The sequence below is a fragment of the Panthera pardus genome, unplaced genomic scaffold (assembly GCF_024362965.1).
Source record: "Panthera pardus isolate Hobbes unplaced genomic scaffold, ASM2436296v1 HiC_scaffold_20, whole genome shotgun sequence".
In the NCBI taxonomy this organism is placed as follows: domain Eukaryota; kingdom Metazoa; phylum Chordata; class Mammalia; order Carnivora; family Felidae; genus Panthera; species Panthera pardus.
In genome coordinates this window covers 33,748,648-33,775,906 of record NW_026526766.1, presented here as the reverse complement: position 1 = coordinate 33,775,906, position 27,259 = coordinate 33,748,648, and the positions used below count along the sequence as shown (strand labels likewise).

At 37.1% G+C, this 27,259-nt stretch overlaps 1 protein-coding gene across 34 annotated transcripts in view; it reads left to right on the top strand.

Annotated features, from left to right (window-relative positions):
• The window catches only part of PTPRD (protein tyrosine phosphatase receptor type D), a 1,374,111-nt gene that overhangs the window by 1,250,992 nt on the left and 95,860 nt on the right, over window positions 1-27,259 (top strand). For 19 of the 34 annotated variants that reach the window (XM_053907924.1, XM_053907923.1, XM_053907918.1 and 16 more), the window contains 2 exons: window positions 10,020-10,061; window positions 10,569-10,666. In XM_053907924.1, the coding sequence (XP_053763899.1) occupies window positions 10,020-10,061; window positions 10,569-10,666 (140 nt within the window). The remainder of the gene's footprint in view (window positions 1-10,019; window positions 10,062-10,568; window positions 10,667-27,259) is intronic. The other 15 variants (XM_053907920.1, XM_053907916.1, XM_053907921.1 and 12 more) reach the window with 1 other exon arrangement.

Below are 27,259 nucleotides of genomic sequence, written 5' to 3'. Positions count from 1 at the left end.
ATAGAAGCATAGTATAGGATGAGTGAAAAGGCAAAGATAGCTCCAAAAGAAAAAAAGAAAAACGAAAAACAATAGGAGTGCTATCCTTCATCTACTCTGGCACTAACAGAATATTCCAGGCATAAATAGGAAGTAGGAAGGATGCCTGGGTGGCTCAGTCAGTCAAGCATCCGACTTCAGCTCAAGTCATGGTCTTACAGTTCGTGGGTTCAAGTCCCATGCCGGGCTCTGTGCTGACAGCTCAGAGCCTGGAGCCTGCTTCTCCCCTGCTTGCACTTTGTCTCTCTCTCAAAAATAAGCATTAAAAGTTAAAAAAAAAATAGGAAGTATGAATGAGAACTGTGTAGACAGGATTATTAGCAGAGTACAGGCAACTACAAACAAGGAAATAGAAATGCCTTCAACCGAGACACCTCCATCTAGAAGTACTTCTCACTTTTACAGGTAATTTTGCAAATATGGTTAAATCCAAAAAAAAGTCTGTAAAGAATATAATCTCCCCAGTATATATGTGAATATTAGATCCATTTATGGAAAGAATCTATTAAATTTCATATAAGTCCTTGGAAAGGAGAATGAATCTTACATTTGAAGGGACATTGGTTAGCTCACCAATAGCTTTACAAAATCACAGTGGGGACCTGAGTTTATAGGAGGTATCATTTAACTGAGGTTAGACTTATTACATCAAATGGGTAATGGAATAAAGTGGGCAAGATGAATAAAGAGGGAGAGGAGATTTAGTAGAGGAAGAGAATAAAGCAGGAGAAGTTGTCCTAAGGTCCTAGCACTTCTGCTCAGGAAGAAGCACTGTGTTGTGCCTTTTAGCTCAGGTAAGCAATCTGCATGAGCTTGGCTTGTTGAATCAGTGTATTTCCCTCCCGTGCTCTCTGATATGGCCTGCTGTCTTGAAAATTTCACCAGTTAAGGAAAAAAAAAAAAAAAAAAAAAAAACTAGACCCAGCTGTCAATGTGGAATTCATAGAAATGTGACCATTTGTTTCAATCAGTAGAGATTCTAAGCAATGGCTACAAATTGTCTAATTACTTGCCAAGGGGATTAGAGCAGAAGGCAGGGTTGTTAACCAAACCTTTCTGTGCTTTTTCCTTGCCTCTTGTTCACAAATAACCAAGGGCTCTCCTGGATGATGCAATAAAATGACCCTATAGTAGGGGTTACACAGCAAATGATATGACGCTCCTTAAGTTTTGGATTTTAAACCATTTCACTGTCTGAAATGTGCTTTTATATACATCATACCTTTGGAAGTATAATCATTTATCCACAAACATAAAATTTGACAATACTTATTAATGGTATTCCTAAGTAGAGGATTAGCCATCCAGATTTTAACTTCGAACAAATGACTTTCAAAGAAATAAAAAACCTGTGATTTATATAATGAGGCCCTAGCACTGAACTTGTTCATGAAAGCAAATTTACTTCCACTTCTGATGGATCTGTTGAGGAAGATAAAATACCAAACAAACATTTCCATTTGAAATTCAGTAGGTATTTCAGAAGGTAAAGGAAGCACATCAGTCAGTTCACTAATTCTATGAATTCTCCTTTCTTTTCAAAAAATTCTTGGGGATGAAAAAACTATTTACTTTTAAGTATTTATTCTTGTTGAAGAGCCTAGATATAAGGAGGCAGACATTTTCCCTCAATTCTACCCAATACTCCAAAGGTATTGAAAATACATTCTAAATTTCATATAAATACAGAATTCTGAACATGTAAGTACTTCAAAGAAATATACCTTGAACCTCAGTACCACAAACATCCCTATCTCTGGGTCAGGAAAAGAAATGTCAGAATTCTGTCCACTGTGTCTCCACTAAGGCAAAGTAAAGGCAGAGAAAACTGTTGCATTCAGTATAAACATCTTTGCAAGGTTGTGGGATGTGGAGAAAAAACATGGTTTTAGTTCACTTTCCAAATTTCAGATGACAATATAGTTGCTGTATTAGTGAAACACTATATCCAAGCATTTGAACAGGGTGAGGAAGACTCACATCTTCCTGACTGAGAGCAGGTACCTCTGCTCATAGGTATTTTCCATGAATGTGTTTATTAGCCAGAATACTGTGTGTTAAAGTTCAGGTGGCAGTATACAATAAGTTGTATTTAAAACCTGAACTACCCAATCTATTAAAATAATGTATAAGTCATCAGTTATTGGTGTACTGGCTCAGGCAGAACAAGTATGAAACGTGTATTTCAAATACAATGTTTGTATCACCCATAGCCTACAAAATTAGAGTACCAGTGGGCAAGAAGGTATCACTTAGCTAAGGTTAGACTTATCACCTGAAATGTAAGATTGGATAAAATGAGTAAAGGAGAGAGGAGATGTCGTAGAAGAATATGCTAAAGTTACTAACTGCTAACCAAGTTTTACAAGTCTTTAAGGTCTGTAGAGGAAGGGGGAAATACTTAAAAGATGATTTTAAAAGAATGCTGTATTAAACCTCATAAATCTTTGTGGATGGCAGAAGCTGGGTATGCATCAAGATGGATTCACAGATGAGTTACATGTTAAACAAAATTGAACTGAACTGTGCCCAGTCAGCCTAGGTTGGGAGGAAAAGTTCCCTTTTTTTCTCCAAAATTTCCCAAGTCGTCTTACTACCCTTACTTCTCAATAATTATTTTTCTTGATTACAAAAGCAGCACATGTTTATTGGGGAAATTAAAATAGAAAATAAGCTTGCTAACAATTTTGTAGATAGGTTGTAGCTACACAGGTGTGCATTATAGCAAATATTTTTTATGTTTCAAAATTTTCATAAATTGGAAAAGGTGAAAAAAGCGCTTTTAGAAAAGAAAACCTACTCTATGTCCCCATGCTTCTAAATTTTCTTTTTTTTTTTTTTTGGACATATTTAAAATATAAGTAAAAGATTTCCTATAACTGCTCCAAATTTGCCCTTTAGAAATAGCCACCATAAGTATCCTTCTAGACTTTTTTACATGTATATACAGTTCTTTAATTGATAATAATTGTATAGCAGGTATATAGACAGAAAGAAAGGTGCAAATACATAAAATTGTCTGGTTTAAAATTTAACTGTAGGGGCGCCAGGGTGGCTAAGTCGGTTAAGCGTCCGACTTCAGCTCAGGTCACAATCTCGCGGCCCGTGAGTTCGAGCCCCGCGTCAGGCTCTGGGCTGATGGCTCAGAGCCTGGAGTCTGCTTCCGATTCTGTGTCTCCCTCTCTCTCTGCCCCTCCCTCGTTCATGCTCTGTCTCTCTCTGTCTCAAAAATAAATAAACGTTAAAAAAATTAAAAATAAAATAAAAATAAAATTTAACTGTATAAACATAAACCTTTTCCCAAGTTAGTGTGTTAGATTTTATCTCCTTAGCAGCCAATGGTATTGATGTTATTCTGTTCTACAGATGACACAAAATGTAGTGGCTCATTCCTTATTAATGGGGGCTATTTTCCATGTTTTACTCTTGCAAATGATACTGCAGTGAGCAGTACTGAGCCCGCATCTTTTCACCTCTTTGTTGCTACCTCCAAATGTTAGACACCTGGAAATGGCGATTACAGGGTCCTAGGGTAGGCACATTTACTATTTTCATAGAGACTGCCAATTACAGAGTTTTCTGAAATATTGTAAAAAAGCCTTTACTTGCAGTGTAGCAGCCCCTCTGAGCCACAGCCTGCAGCATTGAACAGAATGATGAAAATAAATATAATATCATCCCAAGATGGTGATGAATAAGAAAACCAAAGAAGCTACTGATATGTGTTCATATATCTACTTTTTCCCCAACAAAGCAAATTTAGAATTTCAGCATCTCAGAGAAATAAGCCTTCTTTCTAGTACAAAAAAAAAAAAATTGTATGAGAACACATAGCTAATGGCCTCATATTGTATACCAGCCACCACCTTTCCCTGTGCCTGTAAAATTCTTCCTCCCTGTGCCCTTTCATTGATTTGTCAGTTTCCATCAGAAATTTTCTTCATTTTTTCCTGCGAATTTCATTCTTCCAGTATCTGTACTCCTTCTCACATGCCTCTCTCTGCAAACCCCCCACAAAAAAAATAAATAAATAAACTTCAAACAACAACAAAAACTTCTAGAATGTGTACTTGCACCTTTTAAGAAAAGAAATTTAAAAATTGATGGTCAGATGTACAACATAAGAGCCTCATTTTCATTCTGAGGATGACCTTAATATGTTTTTCCCTAAAGCATACATGGATGGTAGGTGATTGATGGGCTATGAAAAACAAAACCAAACTGGTAAAAAGTTACCGTATCAGAAATAGCAGTTTCAGCAGCAGAAATGTCTGCACAGCAGCTGAACGGGCTTTAAAAGCTTCTGAGGCATCTCTTCTGATCCATTAGTGCTATTAATTGGATCAATGCTAACAAGATCCATTTTTATACATATATTTATCTTCATATTTTGTACCATAAGAAACTTACATATACGACCTTGCTTAAGAACACCATGTGTGTTCTTTGTATGTTATACCTCAAAAACTATGGTTCATTGAATAGAAATAGTACATTTTTGATATAAAGAAATACAGTTTGTTCAAATTCTCCATTTTGAGAAACCTATGTAAAAATGAATTTTATTTATGCTCTCCACTGCTTACCTGAAAAAGCACTCTTGGAACACCTTTCCCTTAATGATGATCCTAGTCATGGATTAAGTCAAATTCTCATTATTGTCCTGCCACATAGCAATTATATCTTATAAATCAGTGTTCTCTTTTGCCTTTAATTCATTATTCATTTGTGAGACAAATTGTAAACATAGAGTATTTGTATATCATTCAGAGTACTCTAAAAAGTACATAAATTATGTTAAAATCTGACCATTATTTTACAAACTAATTTTCTCCCTGTGACTGTTAACTTAGTGAACTACATTTTTGACACAGATGCATCACTGATTTGATGAACAAATTATTTTCTCCCTGTTCCATGACCACAAATTGTTCTCCACACTTCATCACAGTTTTTGGAAAGGAAAACCATGAAGAGAGTAGTATTGAATCATCACACATATATCCTAACATAAAAAAAAAATCATCTAAAAGATGTTCACCATTATTAGTGACCTCAAAATCATTACTTAGCAAAATAATTATACAGTGGCTATTGGTATTAAATGCAAGATTTTAAAAAATTTAAAAATAAGGCAAGTATTTGGTAACGTCTCTCTCTAGATAAAGTTATTTGAAGATATTATTGATTAGATTACTTAGCAAAATAAAACAACTTTTAGAAGGCAAAAGCATTGTAAATTGAGCTTTTGAAGAAATCTTCCAAATACTACTAGTTTTTTAACACTTTTTAAAATGTATTTATTTATTTTGAGAGAGAGAGAGAAAGAGCACAAGCAAGGGAGGAACAGAGAGGGAGAGACAGAATCCCAGAGTCACATGGTTAGCACAGAGGTCCATGTGGGACTCAAACTCGTGACCATGAGATCATGACCTAAGCTGGAGTCAAGAGTCAGACGTTTAACCGACTGAGCCTCCCAGGGGCCCCTACAGTTTTAACATTTTGAATGTATACCGTTAGTATATTTTTAGTTCCGGTTCTCATGGAAACCCACAACATTTTGACAAGAGGTGACTGGAAAATACAGGTGTGTGTAGGAGTGCCTTTTACCTCTTCCCGACCATGGGACATATCTTTAAATGAAGCTATTATTGACACATTTTCTATAAACTGAGGATGCTTGAGATCTCTGTGTCAGGACATAAATAGCCCAAACATTCTCACAGACCAATATTTATGTACATGGCACCACTCCTTCAGGATGTTAAGTGGTATAAGAGACAGTATGGCATAATGAAAAATGTCCTAAATGAGAAGTGACAAGATCTAGGATCAAATCCTCCACGTAGCCTTAGTTTTACTAATAGTGATGACCTTGATGAAGTCATTTTCCTAACTGATAAAATTAATATGGAAAGGAAGAAGAAATAAATGAACTCCCAAGGGGTGACCCATGCAGGAAGTATACATTGTCACACCCCACCATACACACCTGATGTCTAGCCCATGGTCTTGTGGATACAAGCATGATGTTACTCTCAACCTACTTGGATTTTAATTTACACGAGAAAGGAACATTTTGCTGTTTTAAAACAGAGGTCACAATTTAGTTAGCCAAATGTGTCCTGCAGAGGTCCTGTCTTTGACTCCCACTGGGTTTCAGCAAAATTTTGAGGCAACAATGAAAACATATCATAATCTGTGTTTGCAGTTGCTACTGAAAACCTGAAAAGTCTTACCTCATGGCTCTGCAATTCTCCCTGGAAGATATCGACTAGAGCTGAATAGTTTGACCCTTGTACAAGTTCTCCACAATCTACACCAGCGCTAAACATGACCCTGACATTGAGACTGAATGTCAGTTGCCATTCATCTCATGCATATTTTTATTTTGCATATAATAGAAAAATATTCTTTTCTAGAGCCTCCTTTGAAAGTAGGGAAATGAAAGACAGTCATAGAAGGCTGCTTGCTGCAAGGAAATGAGTATGAGTGCATTTGTTTGTGAAGGTGTTTGCTATGCCCTACCTTGTCATCTTCAGTCATTTACCTTACCAATCTGTCCCCTTCAGCCCCTGAAGACTTTGCGCCCTGCTTGAGAAGATTGTAACTGCCATTCCAGAATTAATACAGTAGTAAGATGCCAAAACCACTTAAGATTTTATTTACTAGATGGACTAATGCATGAGGTCATTTATCTTTTCTGGACTTCAGAGTCTTCTTGTGTAAAATGAAAATGCTGGGCTTAAGTGATCTCTAAAATACCTCTCAGCTTAAAATGCCATGGTTTTAAAGTTCCAGTTCTTATAAGGAAGCCCTCATGACATTACTATCACAAATATGTTTCCTATTAAAAGTAGCCATCATGGCTTTTCCTCCAACTTAAGGCAAATCTCAGTGACTACATCCATTTTTCATGCTGACAGAGTATATTGTGGATATCATGGCTCCAAAATGAGAACACTGTTCAGTTTCAACGTGTGCCTTTAAAGTGCACTTATGTTGTGCATTTGTAGCTTTGAACTGATAAGGTCATGACCCAGGCAAGTCCTTATCAGCTGTGAGCTGCAATTCAAGTTCTTTGCTACTAATAATAGCTAAAGTATTAAAGCGTGCTCAATAGAGAATCAGAGCAAATTCAAGGTATTACTGAAAAAAAGCATATTGCATTCTTGTAAACGCCAATAAAATTTTTGAGTGGAAAAAAATGAATACATGGAGTTACAGCGCCCCCCCCCCAACAAGATAATTTCCATTGGACTGGGAGCCATGGCTTGAGAGCTTTAAAAAGATCAACACCTGGTTCACACCCGCAGAGATTCTGACTTAATTGGTCTGGTGTGTAGCCTGGAAAAAAGGAATTTGAAAGCACCTCAAATGATGCTAATGTAAAAATTCTTTTCTAATAAAATATTGGTTTGTAGACTGTGAGAAATACCCATGTTGCCCAGACAAAAGATTGAAAAGATACTATATTGAGGTCAACATCACAGTTTTCTTGGTGTCTGCTTATCTATTCAGACTCTAACATGCTTGATTATATCATATAAAATTGTTTCCATGATGGACAATGGAAAAGTTTGGGGGGGGAATCAAGATCCTTGGTGATTCTTTCCTGGTATGAGCTGGAGTTTCACGTTAGAGGAATTTCATCCTTGATTTATTACGTAGCATAATTTTTATGATGCTGTTTATTTGTTTCAAATACATGACATAGCATCATACTTTTTGGTTAGCTAAAGAAAATGGTATTGAATTTAAATAATTCAAAAAGTAGACAATTCAATTGCATGCATTTTCTGTTTTGTAGAAGTAAATGTTCCTTAGATCTCAAAGAGAAGTTACAAGAACTTTTAGAACCTTTGCCTGTGAACTGTGTAGATGAGACCCTTCTCTGTTCCATATGTTTAGAAATCCTATCTACATGAGGTACAAGTGGTAGTTATAAAGAAGGAAGTGACTCCAGAATTTACCTAGCTCTGCGGTTTTATTTTACAGATTAAAAAAAAATGAGGTTCTTGATAATGAGTGATTTGTCCCTATTAGGAGATGGCAAAACCAGAAAGAGAACTCCTACCCATATTCTAGTCTAGGATGTCTTCTCCTATATCATCAGAGTCCTACACGTTCTCCTCCCCTTCCTGTGAAACATCCATTCTGGCGTTTTTACTTGTCAAGAATTTTGGTGCAACATAATACATACTTATGTGTCTTAAATGATAGTTCTTGAATGCTAAGGTATCTGTATATTATATATACGTCCTGATTTAGGTGATGAGTCAGTACAGGCTTACTTGCATTTCTGTGTAACTAGCTTCCAAAGTAAATATGTTGATCACATCTTTGGTTGATTATTATGGTCTTCTACTGCTGTTATACTAATACTTTTCCCATCTCCAACTGGCTTTACTTTTTGCAGCTTTGAGCAGTAATTCAGTCCCCTACGCCTCCCTGATTGGCTCTGTGTCCTCCCTCTCTAGCCAAACCACCACTCAGTCCATATATGATAATAACTCTCTCCCACGATTCGCTCGAAAAGGTCTAAACATCTTTGTCTCTTTATTTTCTCTGTTGAAGCACTGTAATGGATGTCCACATCATTCCATTTCCATTTCCAGATAAGCCTAGAGTCTCTTGTGCCTTCGCATTTCCATTCTTGTCATTGGGGGTGCCTCATCTGGATAAGATCACTTTAATTATTAGACCACTGTCACCCATCTCCTCCCTCCACAGAATGCAAATTAGTTCAATTCTACCATCTATTTGGAAAAGTTCCAGAAATGGCCTCCAACATTTTGATCCAAATACACAATTATATCAGCAACAAAGAATTTCTACTTCTCAGCCAACTCATTTTTTATTGGATCTTCCACCAAGATTTTAGTTGACTGGAAGCCATAAATGCTAAAACACCACCTATCATAGCACTGTGCAAAAATGATGAAATTGTCTAGAAGAAGCAAACTAGTTTTTTACTTACCAGAAGTATTGATAATTTGGCATTTGAGATACAGGAACTTACTGGGTGGCTTTCAGTAATGGCATAATTCCTAAAATGCCCATAAAGTAATCACATGTCATGTTGACTTAATGGTCACCATTCCATAGCCTAACACCTTCCAGAGAGTCTCAGGACAGCAGAATGTCAACATGACCTCCAGTTTGAGCTCCTCCCCCATTCCTTTTCAGTTTCAGAGGCTTCCCTGGGGGCATGCTAGTTCAAGTTTTTCTAGCCAGCTGGAATTTGTATCCATAAGACATGAGTCAGCGATGCTCTCTCATGGTACTTATAAAAAATTCATCACAAAGAAATAAAATGTAAATCACATGAAAAGCGCGAAAACATTGGAAAGACCCAGGAATCACCAAATTAGTGATAGATTATTTTTAACGGAATCTGTGAAATTAATCTCACTTCAGCTGGCAGACGGAACTAAGATGTGCCGCCCCTGTCACTGCTTTCTTTCTTTTTCCATCCTCTTTCACTCCTTGTCCTTTGACCATTTGCTCACTCTCTTGGATTCATTTCCCATTCATGGACAAAGATGTTTACACCTGAAGTAGATTGTAGGTTTGCTGGGAGTTGAAACTTGGGGACCTGGGGCAAATACCATAAAGCTGTTAGTGTGTGGCCATTTATAAATGTCCAGGTGAAGGCCACGGCCCCAACCTCTACAATCTGCTACTAGTGGAAACATTTTTGAAACTCAGTTTGGTGTCTGATTTTGTCATCAGTGATTATCGTCTATGAACTGTGGTGCATGCCATTCTTTGTGCCCATGTTTGCATGTGAATGTCAATCACCTTCAGGTATGTGAACTATTAAAGCGATCTTAATCAAGTCACAATGTATAGTGAATCCTGTAAAAACATGTAGTGTTTTTATCAGTCCTTTATAAAAGTATATCAGACTATCCATTTCATTTTTTTTAACAAATCCGTTCTATTTTATTTTATTTACATCATCATTTCCTTTGCAGGTTCAGATGATTCCGGTTACCCTGGTAACCTTCATTCTTCAAGTTAGTTTTCCTTGATTATGCATAAGTCACTTTATGTTTCCTATCAAGCTACTATACTCTTTCCCTTTTAGGCCTTTCTCAGTGTCTGTTTTCTTAGTTCACTTTACACCATTTAATTCCACACGATTTCCATTTCATACAGTGCAGGAGAAGGAGTTTGAAATGACATAACAGTCATTACTCAAAGCAGAAGTTGACATCAAGCCTGACTGTCAGTTTTCTCCGCTAGCTAACTGCATTAATTCATAGCACAATAACGCTTTCTTTTACACTAGGAGTGTTAGTCTGGGGATCATGCTTGGTGACTTTTCATTTGGCTACAAAATTCATCCTTCCAGAGCATGTCCTGCTTTGAGTAACCAAACTATCTGCCTGCTTCCTCACATTAAACATCTTTACTACTCACATGTCTTCAGGCCATTTCTAACTATAGTATTCTCTATATTTTGGAATAGTTAGCATCGTTTTCATTTGTTTTCAAATGTGTTTCTTCTTTCCTTTTAATAGGTATGGCTAGCCATCCTCCAATTCCTATCTTGGAACTTGCAGATCACATTGAAAGGTTGAAAGCAAATGACAACTTGAAGTTTTCCCAGGAATATGAGGTATTTCAGTGTGTTTATACTTGACAGTAATTTCAAGAATTGCCCCCCTCTTCTTTTTGACCATATTCTTAAAAAAATAACTTCATCAGTGCTTTTTCTTTTAAATATGACTCCAAATAGGATATAAAAGTTGATAACAAATAGGCGACTGAAAAGTGTCTGTACAATCAATATAGTAGTTGCCCTTTTAAAAGGTGTTTATAGCCGGTGTTAATGAGGTTGATTTTTCTTTTCTGGTTTTAAGTTCATATACTATATTGTATTGATAAGCTTCCTCGTATATCAGATAGGTGCCAAATATATTGATTCATGGCCAGAGGCCTCCCTGAAAAAGCATGATGACAGGGAGTAAGTTGATATTTCTCCATACACTTAGTCTTCCATGGCCTGAAAACCCTTTGATTATGTCCATGTTCATGTCCATGTCCATGTGTGTGTACATGATTTTACCCTTCAGCCTTAAAATAATGCTAGACTTAATATTAAGATAGCCATATGTTCCTGGAATATTGCCTATTTTTGAAACAATGGTGAACTGAATAGTATCTTAAAATTTCAGAATCCTTATAGATTCTGTGTGAATGCTTGATGAAAGTGAATGAAAAGTCTTTGTATATTTGTGTGTATTTGGATATTGTGGTATTTATCAAGCAGAAAGTTTTAAAATTGAATTTTCTGATATTCCCCACCCAGCAACAGGGACTCATACTGAAACCAACTCATGAATTGATAACTGAACCATCATTATTCTTTTAGGCCAAGTTTGACTTAGCATAAGATTAAAAAGTACAACTCAAGCCTTATTGTGCCAAATAACAACAGATTGTTGGGTGCCTGAGCAGTCCAAATACCACCATGAAGAGTTTCTACTGATTTACCTAATGGGAATCTTAAAACACATCCCTGTTATCTCTCTTGGTTTCTGTTGTATCAACTCTTTTCTTTCTCAATATTTTATTTAAATTCCATTTAGCTAACATACAGTTTACTGTTAGGTTTAGGTGTAGAATTTGGTGTAGATTCATTACTTACCTACAATACCCGGAGCTCATCACAAGTGCTTATTGTATCAACTTTAAATGCAGCTGTTGGACTAGATGAGCTCTCAGTCCCTACCAGTCCTAAGATTCTGTCCTTTCAGTGAGAACTTCTAAGAGGGGCCCCAAGCTCTAGTGACTACATGGATATTAACTACATGAAGAAGCTCCATGTAAGAGAATGTGGAGCAGTGGGATCTGTGGTAATCTGGATATTTGCATGGACTTTCTGAAGTCTTCAAATCTTTAGTTTTTGATTATTTTAAAGTACTATGCTGACTAAATAAAATGTGTCAGTAGCCCCATGGTCCTCCAGCTTTAAACCACTAGCAATATTTGCATCACTCAAACAATCTCAGTTGTATCCATGGTCTACAGTAACCGGCCTCCTTTAAAGTGGAATTTCTCTAGAAATACTACATGTAAAGATACTATAATAATACTCATTGAGCCATTAGATCAGAAGTACTCCTTGAAAGTAGTTATGAACTGCATGCTGCCAATGTTCCCATTAAAAACTCCCCTAGTAGCCATTGGCATGATAGCCCACACTGACTTTTCACCATTTATCATGACGATGGTCTATGATTAAAGCTCCCTGGGCATGAATTGACTCTACTGTGCCTTAACAGCCATGAAGGAGATAGTTAAGTGTTGTATTCATCTGTGATAATAGGATAAAGACCTCTATGTAATATTTTAGGCCACAGAACAACATTTTGAAAAAAATTATTTTACTTGTTATCTTTCATATAAATTTGAATAAATTTTTTTTACTAGCTTATAGTAAAGAACATGAAAGAAAGACAAGGCACATTACCTTCAAACATCTAATTATTTTGGCACAATCACTATGAATTAATGATTACTCAGACTTCTCAAGAGGCATGAAACAAAATTTGCTACTCTGACTCTACCACTGAAACAGAGGTTGAAGACATGGAAGCTGTTTGTACTTATTCTGAGGTCAGAATAGGAAGAAGTAGGTTTAGATTATGGCCCAGTGTTTTTATATCATGTGAGAGACTTCCTTTATTATAAAGAAAATTGGGCTCAGACATTGGATTTAATGACAGCTGGAGGAAGGGACCTGAGAAATTAGTAGCAAGAGCACTGTATATTAAAAATAATTATAAATACTTACAGTTTTCACTTTCTGATATGAGACTGTAAAGTTTTACTTGAACTTAAGTAGCCATGATTTGAGGATGGCATATAGAATGCAGGGAATAAAGTTCTCCTGAAAGTTGGTATCACTCTCAAAGCCATCACATTAGCTGGTGAATCTTTAGACTGATACAGAATAGTATGTATAGGGGCACCTGGGTGGCTCAGTCAGTTAAGCGGCCGACTTCGGCTCAGGTCATGATCTCGCGGTCTGTGAGTTCAAGCCCCACGTCGGGCTCTGTGCTGACCACTCAGAGCCTGGAGCCTGTTTCAGATTCTGTGTCTCCCTCTCTCTCTGACCCTCCCCCGTTCATGCTGTGTCTCTCTCTGTCTCAAAAATAAATAAACGTTAAAAAATTAAAAAAAAAAAAAAAAGAATAGTATGTATAGATCTTACCAGACAAAGTCTTAGCTAATGACTGTGAAAATTTTGGAAGTCTAATTAAAATTCACCAGAAATGCTGGTTTAGTAGGTCAGCCATGACAACCAGGAATGTCTGTTTTATTTTTTTTTAAGTTTCATTGAGTTGTGATTGACATATAACATTGTACTAATTTGTAGTATACAACATAATGATTTGATATATGTATATATTACAATATGATTACCATAATTATTTGAGTTAACATCTATCACCTTACATTTTTCTTATAGGAACTTTTAAGATCTACCTTTTAGCACCTTTCAAATATAAAATATTGTTAACTATAGTCATCATGTTGTATATTACACCTCTGGGACCTATTTGTAACTAGAAATTTGTAGCTTTTAACCACCTTTAACCTTTTCCCCTATCTCCCACCTGTTCTCTATTTCTATAAATTTGTTTTTTTAAGATTCCACATATAAGTGAGATCATACAGTGCTTATCCTTGTCTGTCTGGCTTATTTCATTTAGTATATTGCCCTCAAGTTCCATCCATGTTGTCACAAATGGCAGAATTTCCTTCTTTCTTTATGACTGAATAATAACCCAGTGCATATACATGCAATGACCTGAGCTGAAGTCGCATGCTTTACCAACGGAGCCACCCAGGCGCCGCTGTTTGTTTTTTGATACTTAGTTGTATGAGTTCTTTGTACACTTTGGATAGTGACTCCTTATTAGATATATAATTTGCAAATATTTTCTCCCAGGGAGTGTCCATTTTAAAAGAGCACTTCAGGGGACTTTGATGCAGGTGCTCTGAAGACTTCAATTTAAGAAACATTATTGGTTTAGGATAATATATGACAGAGTATCATCCTCCAGCCTTCATTTCACCATCCCCTGAAATGGCAAATAAACCAATGTATAAGATTCATTTGACAGGCATCACAGTCAACATTACCATTATCAATATCATAGACATAAATCCTATTTGTAGTAGACTCATTGTAAGTCACTACAGCTCCTACAGTCTGCTTAAGGGGGGAAAAGAGGACTTAGCTTTATTTATTATAAATTATCTACTTATTATGAATTTATTTTTTTAGAAATTGTCTATTATAGAGCCAAAGGCTAAAAATGTAGCTATGCTTCAAACACTGTTGTCTCTAACTGAGGTATTTTGGAGATCACCCGACATCCTCTTTGAAATTTTTATTTTTGTACTTTTATCTGGACTGACTGCATTCTTCCCATTGCATGTGCCAACTTCTTTTGTTTCTCCCACTCATGTATAGAAAATGTGGCCTTTGATCATATTTTCATTAACAGAGAGTCCCCCTAAAGAGGCAACAATTTTCTTTCCAGTAAAATTCCAAATGTAAGAGAACAAACTCTTACATTTGACTCATTTTGTTGTGGAGACAAACATGAGGACATAGCTGCTAGCAGTGCACCTATTTAGATCTTGCTTCTTCCTTCAGTTCAAAAAAAGGAAGTTACTATGGAAAGGGGCTTGTGAGCTAGGAGGAGGAACCAGTAATTATCCACCATACTACCACAGGAAAGCACTATGCTAAGTTCTGGGAGGAATGTAGAATTTATAAGAAACCTTTACTTCCAGGAAGTCTAGCAGGCAAAATTAATGTATACATGCAAAAATAATAAAAAGAATACCAAGTTGCTAATTCGAAATACTAATGGAATGCTTTTGGGATTTAGTAAAGATCAGAGTGAGATGAGAAACTGGGCAAGGTATTGAAGAAAAGGTGGTACCAGTAGTGGAGCTAAGAAGAAAAGGAGTGAAGAGTATTTTGTGGTAGGAAGGATCAAAGTCACTTTCAAGGATGCTCTGGACTTTTACATTCAAAGTGTGGACTACAGAATAGCAACATTAGCATCCCTGGGAGCTTATTAGAAATGCAGATTTTTAGGCAGTATCCGAAACATACTGAATCAGAATCTGCATTTTAACAAGGCATCCTGGTGATAAGTTTGTATAAGTATATTTGGAGGTGGGGGAAGCACTAAGTATACGTGTTATGATGGATCAAATTGTTTCTGGTGGGGAATTGGGTGAAATGAAGTCAGGCAATGAACAGGGCCAAGAATTGTAATGAGCTTTCATTGCCAGACACCATTGGCAAGCCTGGGGTGGATTGATGGTGGAAAGAATATGGACTTTGGACTCAGACAAATTTGTATTCTGATTTGAACACTTGGTATGGCTGTAACCTTGCATAATAATATAACCCTATGAGTTTCTCATGTGTAAAATGTGTTACTATGAGAATTAGAGAATATGTATGCATATTTGTATGAATTTCAAGACATACTTGTAGGGTGTGTGTGTGTGTGTGTGTAAAATAAGGGGCTCAATAATGGTAGCTGAAAGGTTGCACTAATTTTACGTAGCCAGTGAAAGATTTTATAGTGAAGTAATTGTTTGTATTTATTTATAAATTAATAGTGTTAAGCTCCTATCATACCTACCATCAAGTACTATACTTTCTCATTGAACAGGCCTGTCAGTGCAAAATTATAATAAAATATAATCAGTCCTATGCCCAAAGTTCTTCAAAGTATGATGAAAATACAGAGCACACTTAACGTGGTGGTTTCTTAAGAAATTAATCTGTCATCCATGTACATAATGGAAAAAAAAGAAAACGGAGACAGGAAGAATAATTAGGGGACTGTATATCAATTCTTACATGTTCAAATTATTTAAGCATGCAAATAGCATTGTTAGAAATGGAGATGTTTGGGGAAGCTGGGTGTCTCAGTTTGTTAAGTGTCTGACTTCAGCTTGGGTCATGATCACGTGGTTTGTGGTTGGGCCCTGCATCAGGCTCTGTGCTGACAGTGCAGAGCCTGCTTGGGATTCTCTCTCTCCCTCTTTCTCTTCTCCTTCCTGTCTCTGTCTCTGTCACTCTCGTAAAATAAATAAATAAACTTAAAAAAAGAGAGTTGGTTCACTGTTGAGTGGATATATTCACCCCATCCCCACTAGTCAATACCTCAACACAAAGGCATCCCAGTGGTCACTAGCAAGAAAAGCTACAAAGTCAGAGAAGATGTGAAACCATCTCCCAATTTGGTCTTCAAGTTGCATTTCCCAGTATCCATACTGTAGATAGAAATAATCCCAATATCCATACTGTACTTCAGGTACATTATAGACTTCATACATGGGTTGAGATAATAACCTCTTTTTAAATACAGTTACAACTGCACAGTTTCTTCCAAGTTCCTAACAGCTGACTTACAAATAGATGTAAGTAGTTATCTGCCATCTAGCCTCAAATGAGTGATAACTATCTCTCTCAGTAATGTTATCTTAAACATAGACATTAAAACTACTCTAAGAGCAGTCTTTTTGTTGGATCAGAGCAGAGTGAGAAACTGTGCTGCTCAGAAGGCCTACCTTTGACCTCTTCTGTTCTCACCATAAAACCCAGTACCAATGTCTTTGCTACCATCTGTGGATGTGTATTATCTTTTATCTCAGCACTCAAGTGTCCTCCATCATTTAGCATCCAGATGGGCTGAGGTTTTCTTCCTGTACTCATGGCAACACTCTCACATTTCCTGTCTATGCAGATGATAATGAGCCTCTTATCTGAAACATTCCAGATATTGGTGTCCTGTCTTTCTGTTTTAGTAACAGCATGTATGTGGCACCTTTGTCTAGAAGGCTAAATTTTTCACAATACTCTAGTGGGACAGGTAACAGAAAAAGATAGAATATTTCCTTCATGAATAAGGAAATATATCAAGACAGTGCCAAGACATATAGAGATATCTAAAAATGCTGCTTATATCATATTTTTACGTGCTTAGAGCTGAACCTCTGTAGTTGAACCCTTTCATCTCAGGGATAAAGAACAAAGTTGAGAAAGGAGTTACATGCCTAGAACGTGGCAACCAGATCACAAATTTATTCCTTCTTTTTTCTTTTTAAAGTTTATTTATTTACTTTGAGAGAGAGCAAAATTGTGAGTCAGGGAGGGATAGAGAGAGAGAATCCCAAGCAGACTCCCTACTGTCAGCACAGAGCCCAGTGTGGGGCTTGAACTTAGGAACTATGAGATAACGACCTGAGCCAAAACCGAGAGATGGGTGCTTAACTAGTAGGCCATCCAGGTGTCCCAAATTTATTCCTTCTTATTGTTAAAAGGACGCTGTGCCTCAACCTATCTGCTCTAGAGACCTAAATATTTTGCTGTTTTCTTCTTACTATGGCCTGATTTTCTATAAATCTAGTCCTAAGTCCCCAACTAGATCAATATTTATACTAAAAATTTCTATGAAAATATCATGGTTACCAATTTGTGCTGCATGACTATCCCTGGGAAAACCCAGTGGTTTTCCCGACATGCTTCCTATGACATTTATTTTCTCCATAGATAGTTTCTTCATTCCCAGAGGTAAATATTACATTTCCTTGTAAAAGGACAAAACTGTCATCAAAGCAATAGCCACAAAAGAAAAAATTTCTATTTTCCCAAGGAATAGGCTCTTGGTATATTTGGCCATGTGTGCCACAGTGCATCTGTCGGCCTAAAGCATTCATTACTAAATGTTTCATAAATCTCCAAGCATTCATAATGTAAAACCACTTGTCAGTTCTGCTTTCAATTAGTTTATAATTTATCTGTAAACTCACGAGGATGGACATGCATTAGAGCATTACACAGATACAAATAAGAAACCAGACACACACAGGTGATTTTTTTTCCAGCTTTGAAGGTACTAAATTTTTTCGAAGTGGCTCCTCCGACTTACTTTTCTGAAGGAAGAAAGTAGTAGATGACAGAGATCTGTTTTCATCTCTCTCTCTCTCTCTCTCTCTCTCTCTCTCTCTCTTATTTTTTTTAGTTCATTTATTTATTTTGAGAAAGAGGGAAGGTGGGGTAGGGGCAGAGAGAGAGAGTCCGAATCCCAAGCAAGTTCCGCACTGTCAGCACAGAACCCGATGCAGGGCTTGAACCCATGCATGAACCATGAGATCATGACCTGAGCCGAAATCAAGAGTTGAACACTTAACCGACTGAACCACCCAGGAGCCCCCTTATTTTCATCTCTTAGGCAAAGTTGAAGAGTGGAATAGACCAAGCAAAAGCCTTAATTTTTAAATATTGATACATGAGCCACATGAGATAATAGTTTGCTTTTTTTTTAATTTTGAGCAAATATGGTAGCTTGTGTGATGTAATGAGAAAAATAAATGATTTCATAAAACAAAAAGTAGTAAGAACTACTACTTTTAAAAACTACTACATTTTTTATACTGGGCTGGGTAAACCAGCTTCCTTCATGGGGGATGAATGGCTAAGTTTACTATTCCAAAGCACAATCTCCTGATATTCTAGGATCAGGGGCTTGGGTCAGGAAGCCGTTACCTACATCCTTGAGTACGCAGCTGTTTTACTGCCTGGGCCCAAACCCCTCTGCCTGCCATTCAGGGCCCTATGGTCATTGAGCTAACAGTGAGACTAGGGTGGCACAGTGGGTAAGGACATAGGCACTGGATTCCAGCTGCCTAAGTTTGGCTGCTGGATCAAGCTGTATGACCTTATGTGAATAACTGAACCTCTGTTTTATTACTTGTTTCGTGTCTGCAAAGGAACTAATCATAACACCTCATATGTAATTAAAAATAAATGGATACATATAAAATGCTTAGCAGAATCCCTGATAAAAGTGCTTAGTAGTCTCAGTAGCTATTATTTCATTAAATACAGGCCCATCACTTGTAAGATGCACATCAATTTCAGAGATGTTAAAATGTGAAAAATAATGTATGTATTAGACTCAGTGAAACCCTGGCCTCTTCCCATCCCTTTCATTGGTCAAATCCATAGTACTTGGTTGAATTCAATAAAATAAACAATACTAAAGGAAGAAGAAAGAAAATTTGCTAATTTGGTGCACTGTAATCGGCACTTACTATGTTGCCTTTTCTTTTATTCTGATCATTCTTGGTGTTGGAATAGAAGCTTCTCCTGGTCAGGTGTTAGGCCTTCCTTGTGTGCTGCTGGCCACCTGGTGGCAAGCCCACCACTGGGCATGCAGCAGATAATTAACCAAAGTGTGTGTCTGGATCGATTTCTAACTAAATTTACAGTTCACAGAAGCTCTTTGTTGTGATCAAAATTGCTAGTACCAACAACAGGAGTGAATAGAACAAAGAATGTCTCTCTGTAAAAAGAGCTGCTTTCTCAGTTGACATCCCCACCTGATTTATCAGCAGTGAAGCCTTATTTTCAGAACTTTTCTCTCAGAAAATAGACAGTTATTATCTTTAGACAGTACAGAAGTGAATACATTTTAGTACAGACCCCTCAGATTTAACTCAAAAGTACCTACTGATTAAACTCCCAGTACAGTTTTTATAGTCAGGATGGGCCTCCCAGTTGGCAATCCGAGAAGATGGAGGGGGGCCGGGGTTGGATCATAGCTAAGAACCAGCATCATCGAGTAAGATATAAAAGTACAGAGAGTCTCTTCCCAGCTGGCTGCCATTCTGCACCTTGTAAACAAATCTGGTAGGACACAAAGAAACAGCAGCTCCCCTCAGAAGAAACACATCCAAAACCAGGGTGTGTCTATGTGTTTATAGCCTTTTAATCTTTTTGAACTTGTGTAGTTGTTAGAACTCAAACTTCAAGCAAATTCTCAAGTTTCGAAACTTATTTGTATTTGAACTTTTAAAATGTTCCTGTTCCCACTATCTTTTTTTAACCTCAAATATTTTTTTCCCTTACTAACCTTAAACTCCATATGGTTTATCCTTGATCCTTTTATTTATTTTTTTTCTTCTGGGAGTCATACTCATCTCGGGGGAATGTCCTATAACTCCTGTCTTGTTTCTCAATCCCTGTTCTCATACAAGTTCACCATAACTAATTGGCCCTTGACCATCACTGGATGTTGTCCAAATTGTCTTTCCACCTGCTCCCATGTGGAGCCCAAACCTCTCAGGAAACAATTAATCCTGAAGTGTTTCTAGTTCCAAAACAAGCTTTCAACTTCAAAGAAACTATAGAAAGAGAAAAAAAAAGGCCTATTTTCTGAGTTTTGTTTTGATTTTAAAATGAAGTTGGGGTTTTAGGGCCAGAATGATGTCCATGTGGAGGGGAACAGTATCAGATGCTGGGGAGAATGTCAGAAGTCAAGAAAACCGGGGCTCATATTTGGACTTTGCCAATTAGTCACTGTGCTGTTTGACCCTGAACCAGCTACTTCACCTCTTGTAGCCTTGGTTCTCTCTCACTTAAGATGAGAATATTAGCATCTACTCATAAGGTTGTTATGCAGATGAATATATTTCAGGCGCCTAACCTCTTTGCCTTTCTGTACAAAACAGGCACACAGGAAACACATATGCCCCTCAGTATTGTGAACTTTACACTCGTGACCTACCAATTAGTCATCTAATAACACTACATTTTTTCCATAAGTTGTTTTATTTGCATAACATCCCGTTCTCCTTTTTCCAAAAATGGGTTCTATGAAAGCAATGAGAAGGTGAGCAGTAATGAAAATGGAAGGTGGTTATGATGTCTGCAAAGTTCTTTTCATATTTTGTATGTAATAGAATTTATGGATATTAAATCCACACTAAGTACCCAGTAAGACTCATTTTCACTGAAGAGTAGAACCTGCCTCAGGTCTTTGCTGTGAATCTGAATGTCCCTCGACAAGCTGTTTAACTCCTCTGATTTCAGTTTCCTTATTTATAAGAGAATCAGTTAGTTGGAATGCCTTCATCTGTTTGATGAACACTTACTAGAAAGTGGAAAAAAAAAAAAAGAAAAAGAAAAAAGGGTCAAGAAGTAAGTTTTTCCCTGGATAAGTCCATAGTTTTCGAAGACATAGTGGGTGATGGTCAGAAGAGGAGGTTTAAGAAGGAGCGGTACCTAGGAGAGGCTTCTCAGAGAGCATGTGAGTTGGAATCACTAAAGTTTGCTAGGACCAAAAGACCCCAGTGTGAGGGAGATTGACACACAAAGGCATGGAGATGAAAAGGGGCATGGCTTGTTCAGGGGACCCCAATGTGTTCTGTGCCTGTCACTGCAATGTCTGGGTCATGCTGCTCAGAGGTGAGGTGAGAAAGGTGATTACATTCTTAAAAGGCTGGGACACCAACACTGAAGGGTCTGCACTAAGTGATCTCAAAAGTACTCTCAAATCATGGAAATGATTTCCTGTTTCTACTCCTAAAGCCGTAAGTACTCCCAGGGATCAAATGAATGCATCTGTTTGTATGTCACTTCTGAGTACAGCTTCGGGGAGAATTTTAATAATGCTGCTAAAAGGGATTAGGGCAAGGAGAGCCTATCGCTGCCCAACAGAATAAGAATGTCTTTACTTGTTTATGTATTTGGTGTTTAGATGTAATAAAAGTAGTGGGAATATTATTTGCCATGATTTGTCTACTGTGACTAAATAGTTTGTCATTCTACATGAAAAGTAATTGTTGGGCATGCCACCATGTTGGGGAGAACAAAGAGGATAAAAGGGACAGTTGTAAGCATTAAGACAGTACATGAACCTGTGGATTTAGCAATGCCTTGGGAATCTGTCATCACAGATACAGCACTTGGAGTATTTGGCTTTAAAAAGTTTAGGCATGTGGTATAATCAGAACTGTGTTATTTCTCACTTACCAAGTAAGTTTCCTTAATGGTGGGCATTCATCTTTCATCCAAACTCCAGTCAGAGGCTCATGGAGATTCTTGACTTCATTCACTCCTCCTCCCCTCATCCACTCCCCCTCATCTCTTCTTTCCTCCCCCCCCATCCCCACTCGTCCCCATCCTCTCCTCCATCCCCTCAATCTCCTTTATCCTCTCCCCCTTATCTCTCTCTTCCCCTCTTCACCCCATGTTCCCTTTCCTCATCCCTCTCCTCCACTCCTGCCTGCAAAATATCCCTTCATACCTTCTTCTTTAGTATTAAACTATGTAACATTTAGTATTAAATTTTAATTAAATTAAGTTTTAATTTAATTAAATTAAAGGTGGTAATATTGCCTAGCTTTTCTGTAGTGCTTCACAGTCTAGAATCAGCTTTATAGAGACAATAATGATAACACATGTGTTTAGCACTTAATATGTGCCAGGCAGTCTTCACAACATGTTACATATACTAACTCATTCAGTCCTGCCAAGCAGGTGCTATTAGTACCCCCATGTTATAAAAGAAGGGACTAAACCGAAAGAGAGAAGCTAGGTAATTTGTCAAAGGTCATGCAGCTAGTAGGTGGCAGAACTGGGATATGAACTCACATGGCTTGGTGTCAGAGTCATGTTCTGACCACTATAAATAATTCCCTGTGATGGTTCCTTCCACAATTGTTTTCATTATGGTCTTAAAATAAAACACATTTTATGTGATAATCTATTAAGGTAGTTTTGTAATATTCATGAGTATTTTCTGATTCCAAATAAGATGTGTTGATTCAAATTTCTGATTGATATAATTATATTTTATTTTTGTTTTTCAATATCATGGACATTCTTTAAAACAACAAAAAAGGACTTGGTTTCTTTTGGGTAAGAGCTTTTATAACCAGCCTTCCCCTTCATGTTCTTGTTTATTTATTTATTTTTTATTTAGCAAGTTTAAAGATGATGAAAGATTACAGTTTATACCTGAAAACAAATAAACTAGCACTGCACTCTAACCTTGTTGAACATAGACATATGTGATTAGTTGGACTAGAAATCCTCAATCCACCAGGTTGACTCAATGAATTTTCTTATAAAAGGTGACTTCATGTGTTTTCTGATCTTGACCAATTTCCTAGGAAAATGAGCTGGAGAGAAAGCAGAAGCAGAGGTTGGAAGGATTGAAAGGTCTAAAGACTCAGTCTTAACTCTCAGAGGGAATAATCGGTATTGACTTATTCTTGTCTTTTAAACTGTAGACCAGAGTCTACCTACTTGTTTAAAACTAAATATTGGGGCTCCTGGGTGGCTCAGTTGGTTGAGTGTCTTGCCTCTTGGTTTCAGCTCAGGTCATGGTCCCAGGGTTGTGGAATTGAGTCCCTTGTCGGGCTGTATGCTGAGTATAGAGCCTGCTTAAAATTCTATCTCCCTCTCTCCCTCTGCCCCTCTCCCCTACTTGTGTGTGATCTCTCTCTCTCTCTCTCTCTCTCTCTCTCTCTCTCTCATAAATAAATTAAATTAAATTGGAGATTAAAAGAAGCGAAACATGCTGGCAAAATGCCTTCCTCTCTGCATATCACTAGATTCCAACTTTATTTAGGTAAGACCCATGATGAAGGGAAAACTTGTTCACTACAATACATTAAGCTTCATAAATATATTAAAATGATATAAAGTGACATTTTTCCTTAAGATTTTTAAGGCATTCTTTCATCTATGCAAAGTCCTATTTTAAGTTTCCACAACTTAATTTCATATAAAAGCTGCTAAGTGTTTTTAAAAGATAGAAGCTATTACTTCCCAATCAGAAGTTTGCCGTATTTCAAGTTGGCAGGAATATACAAACTTTTTGCCTATATACATTTACTTCCATTAGTTTCAGGGCCCATTGTAGTTGTTTTGTTTGTTTTAGCTCGAGCTTTTATTTCTGTTAAATTGAACAGTATGTGAAGTGGCATATAATTTAATGAGCTGGATTGACGAGGCAGAAGTTTAGCATCAGATGGGTGATTGCACTAGGTAGGTAACCTTTGTAGATTCTCTCTCTCTCTCTCTCTCTCTCTCTCTCTCTCTCTCTCTTTCTCTCTCTAACCCTGGGATTCTGGTTCTCTGATTATTATAAAACACAATTAAAAGTAGATGTTATAAAGATGAGGTTCTGGTACCAGGTTTCCATTTTTGTTTTCTCATTGTGGTGATGCCTCTACCCCTTCCTTGAAAGCTTAACTCCAATCTCTTCTATTGGTGTTCTATAACTTGGGAGTGCAGACATGGCTGAAGTGATTGAGAAACCATAATTAGTATGGTTAATGAACAGTGAAATGCTACCTCCCTTTGTATTAACAGCAGTTAGGGTGCTGCATTAGCAAAGGTAGGAGAACTCAGTCTCGTTTCCCCCCCCCCACCATGGTAATTAATTGACCTCCTTGTCATCAGCTGAGACATGAGGAGAATAAAAATTTTCAGCCTAAATATTGGAGTTGGTGGGTGTTGCTGTGCAACTGGGCATTGATTTCCTTTTTTGTTCCTTTTCTATTCCTTCTGTATTGATCCTCCCTGTCACAGCTCAAGGATTCTCCCATTATCTTACAAAAGAAAAAAAAAAAAAGCTGTCCTAAAGTTTCAGAGGTTTGAATTCTGTGTCATAAAGTTTCCACTGTGGAGTTATATTTGAAGATTTCTAAAATCTTTGAATCTAGTCCAGCCCTGTTGTTTCACTGAAGAAAATACATTTTCTGGGAAGTTGACCGATGTGGTTGAAGTCATTCAGCCAGTTTTTGTATCTAACATTATGCAAAAGCTGATGGGTTTTTTTAAGTGGACTTGCTAGACAAAAACAAACTGATGAATAAAGGGGAAGGTTTTCTGAAACCAAAACTGTAGTCATCCATGTCAAAATTAGGTTAACTTGAAACATCGAAGAAGTTTTGCTTTCTATATGAGAACCCAAATAGGTAGCTGTTCATGATTGTGATAGAGGTAATTTTTTATTTATTGACAGGAATAGTGATTCCTGGCAAAAAAATAAATGTATTTGATATATTTCCATGTGTTTTTCCTTATCATTTATTAAGATACAATTAATGGGTTATGAATTTCACCGTTTAAAAGTGTACAATTCAGTGGATATACTTTAGATATGAATATTAAATGGGTATATTATAAAGACTCAAGAAGACCACTAGGCTTTTTTTCTCCTACATTTTGACAAAGATTTACCTTTCTTTTATTTGCATTGTTTTTAAACCACTGATGGAGGGAACTAGTGATACTGGGGCATTGTTTGAAATTGGTTATGTCACAGTCTGGGGGTAGCTAGAGCATGGAAGGCCAATGTTACAGGTGAGACAAGTGCCTGTCACTATGGGGAAGATTTGATTTGCTGTTTGCTGTACTTGAGTCGCTGATACTACAAAGGATTGCAGTCTTCATTTTACACTATAATAATCCAGGTTTCTTCAGGGCAAGGAATGGATTATTTTTATTGGGATATCCTTGTGACTAGCAAGCTAAATATTTCTCAAATAAATGGAGGAATAACATTCAAAAATGAAGCAGGAAACTGGTTTGCTCTTTGTATCTCCCTCTTCCCAAGCATAACATCATATCGAGATGGACACCATTCATCAACCCATGAATAAAGATGCTTCAATATGTTATAATGTTACTGTACTGCAGCAGAGGTCCTGTGGGGAAGTCCTCGGGACAGGGAAGCAACAACTTGATGGGCAATGGTCTTCTAGGTGGGGAATCCACCTTTGACTTTCCTTGGTAGGCCTCCCTGGGACAGTGTATTAGGACAGAGCAGAAGATCAAGCTTCCTGCTAAAGATTCTGTGCACAGATAAGGAAGCCCTTCATTGCCCTGCCTGAAAGGAAGCAGCAGAAGAATGCTGATTGCAGAACTCACTTTTCTATGCTCAGAGTCTATGAAGAAAAATGATCTGGAGTATTCATGTCTCAGGGCCAACTCTAAGGGGAAGAAAAATCACCTTTCCTCAAAGCTAAAAATCTAGCAAGTTTCACACACACACACACACACACACACACACACACACACACACACACAAATGCTAGTAGTTTCAGTATTTATCTCCCTGCTGCAGTTTTATCATTAAAATATTTGCATGAAAAGAACATCTTTGTTTCCTCAAGATTTCAGCTGCTCTTGCTACTCATTTGCTCTTGAAAAGGGATATAATCTTTTTGTTTTTGATCTGTAATCATTCTACAGCAACCAATTGTAAAGGATTATAATTTTCATTAGAGAATAAACAAATGAACTCTGTGAGGCAAAGCTGCTCATTTCTTCCAAATATCACTGAGCAGAATGGAGGGCCAATTATAAAACTACTAGCTACTTCTAAAAAATTTTTCCAAAAACATGAATGTCCACTTCTTTAGAGGTCTCTTCTTTCCCAGCTTTGTATTCTGCCATCTCATGCAATAACCCTTTAGTGAGTTCTTACTATAGACCAGGTACTTTACTAGGCTCTGGGGGGGGGTACAAAGATGAAGAATGCATAATCCTTGCTCTTGAATTCTGAGCCTAAAAGTTCCTTCAGTTTTTAGGTAAACATTAGGCCAAAGCTGCACTAAATGGATTTTGTTGGCATTCCCATATTATGCAGCTATAAGTTTTACTCCATTATAATGCAAGTTGGATTTTGGTCTGTACTTGTTACATCTGCCATGTTGAGATGTTTTTTGCTTTCTAATATCCAGTATATTCAGTGATTTAGAAATCCAGTTAGAGTGCTAGCAGTTATCTAAAATCTGTTCTTCAAAGTCTAAATTTACTAGTTTCTTAGAAAAAGAAATCCTTAAAACTTGTAGCACTTTGGACTCATTTTAGAGAAAATTTCTATTTTTCTTTCTCATATTCTGTTACTTGAGTTAAGATTAAGGAACAACATTTGTTCTTTATTATGTTTCTGTGGCCAAACGTCTGAACGTTTCTCTAGGCTATGGGAGCAGTTATCAAGCATAGCATTTTGTGTTATGATATCAGGCAAAATTTTCTAACTGGATGTAGTCTGTACATTCAGAAAGAAATACGAGATGCTCAAATATCATAGAGATCTCCCGCTCTCTCTGTTCTTCCCTTATTACAAATCATTGCTTAAGGTAACCTATTTGTATTTTACTATTTATATTGATAAAAGAGGTTTGTCTGTTAGAACATTTTTTTTTTATTTGTTACTTTACCCATATTGCTATTTATATATTGTTTGTCCTCTTTTTATTTTGTTTGCTGTCTTGTTGAATTATCAAAGGAATGGGGTGCCTGGATGGCTCAGTTGCTTGAACATCTGATTCTTGATTTTGGCTCAGGTCAGGATCC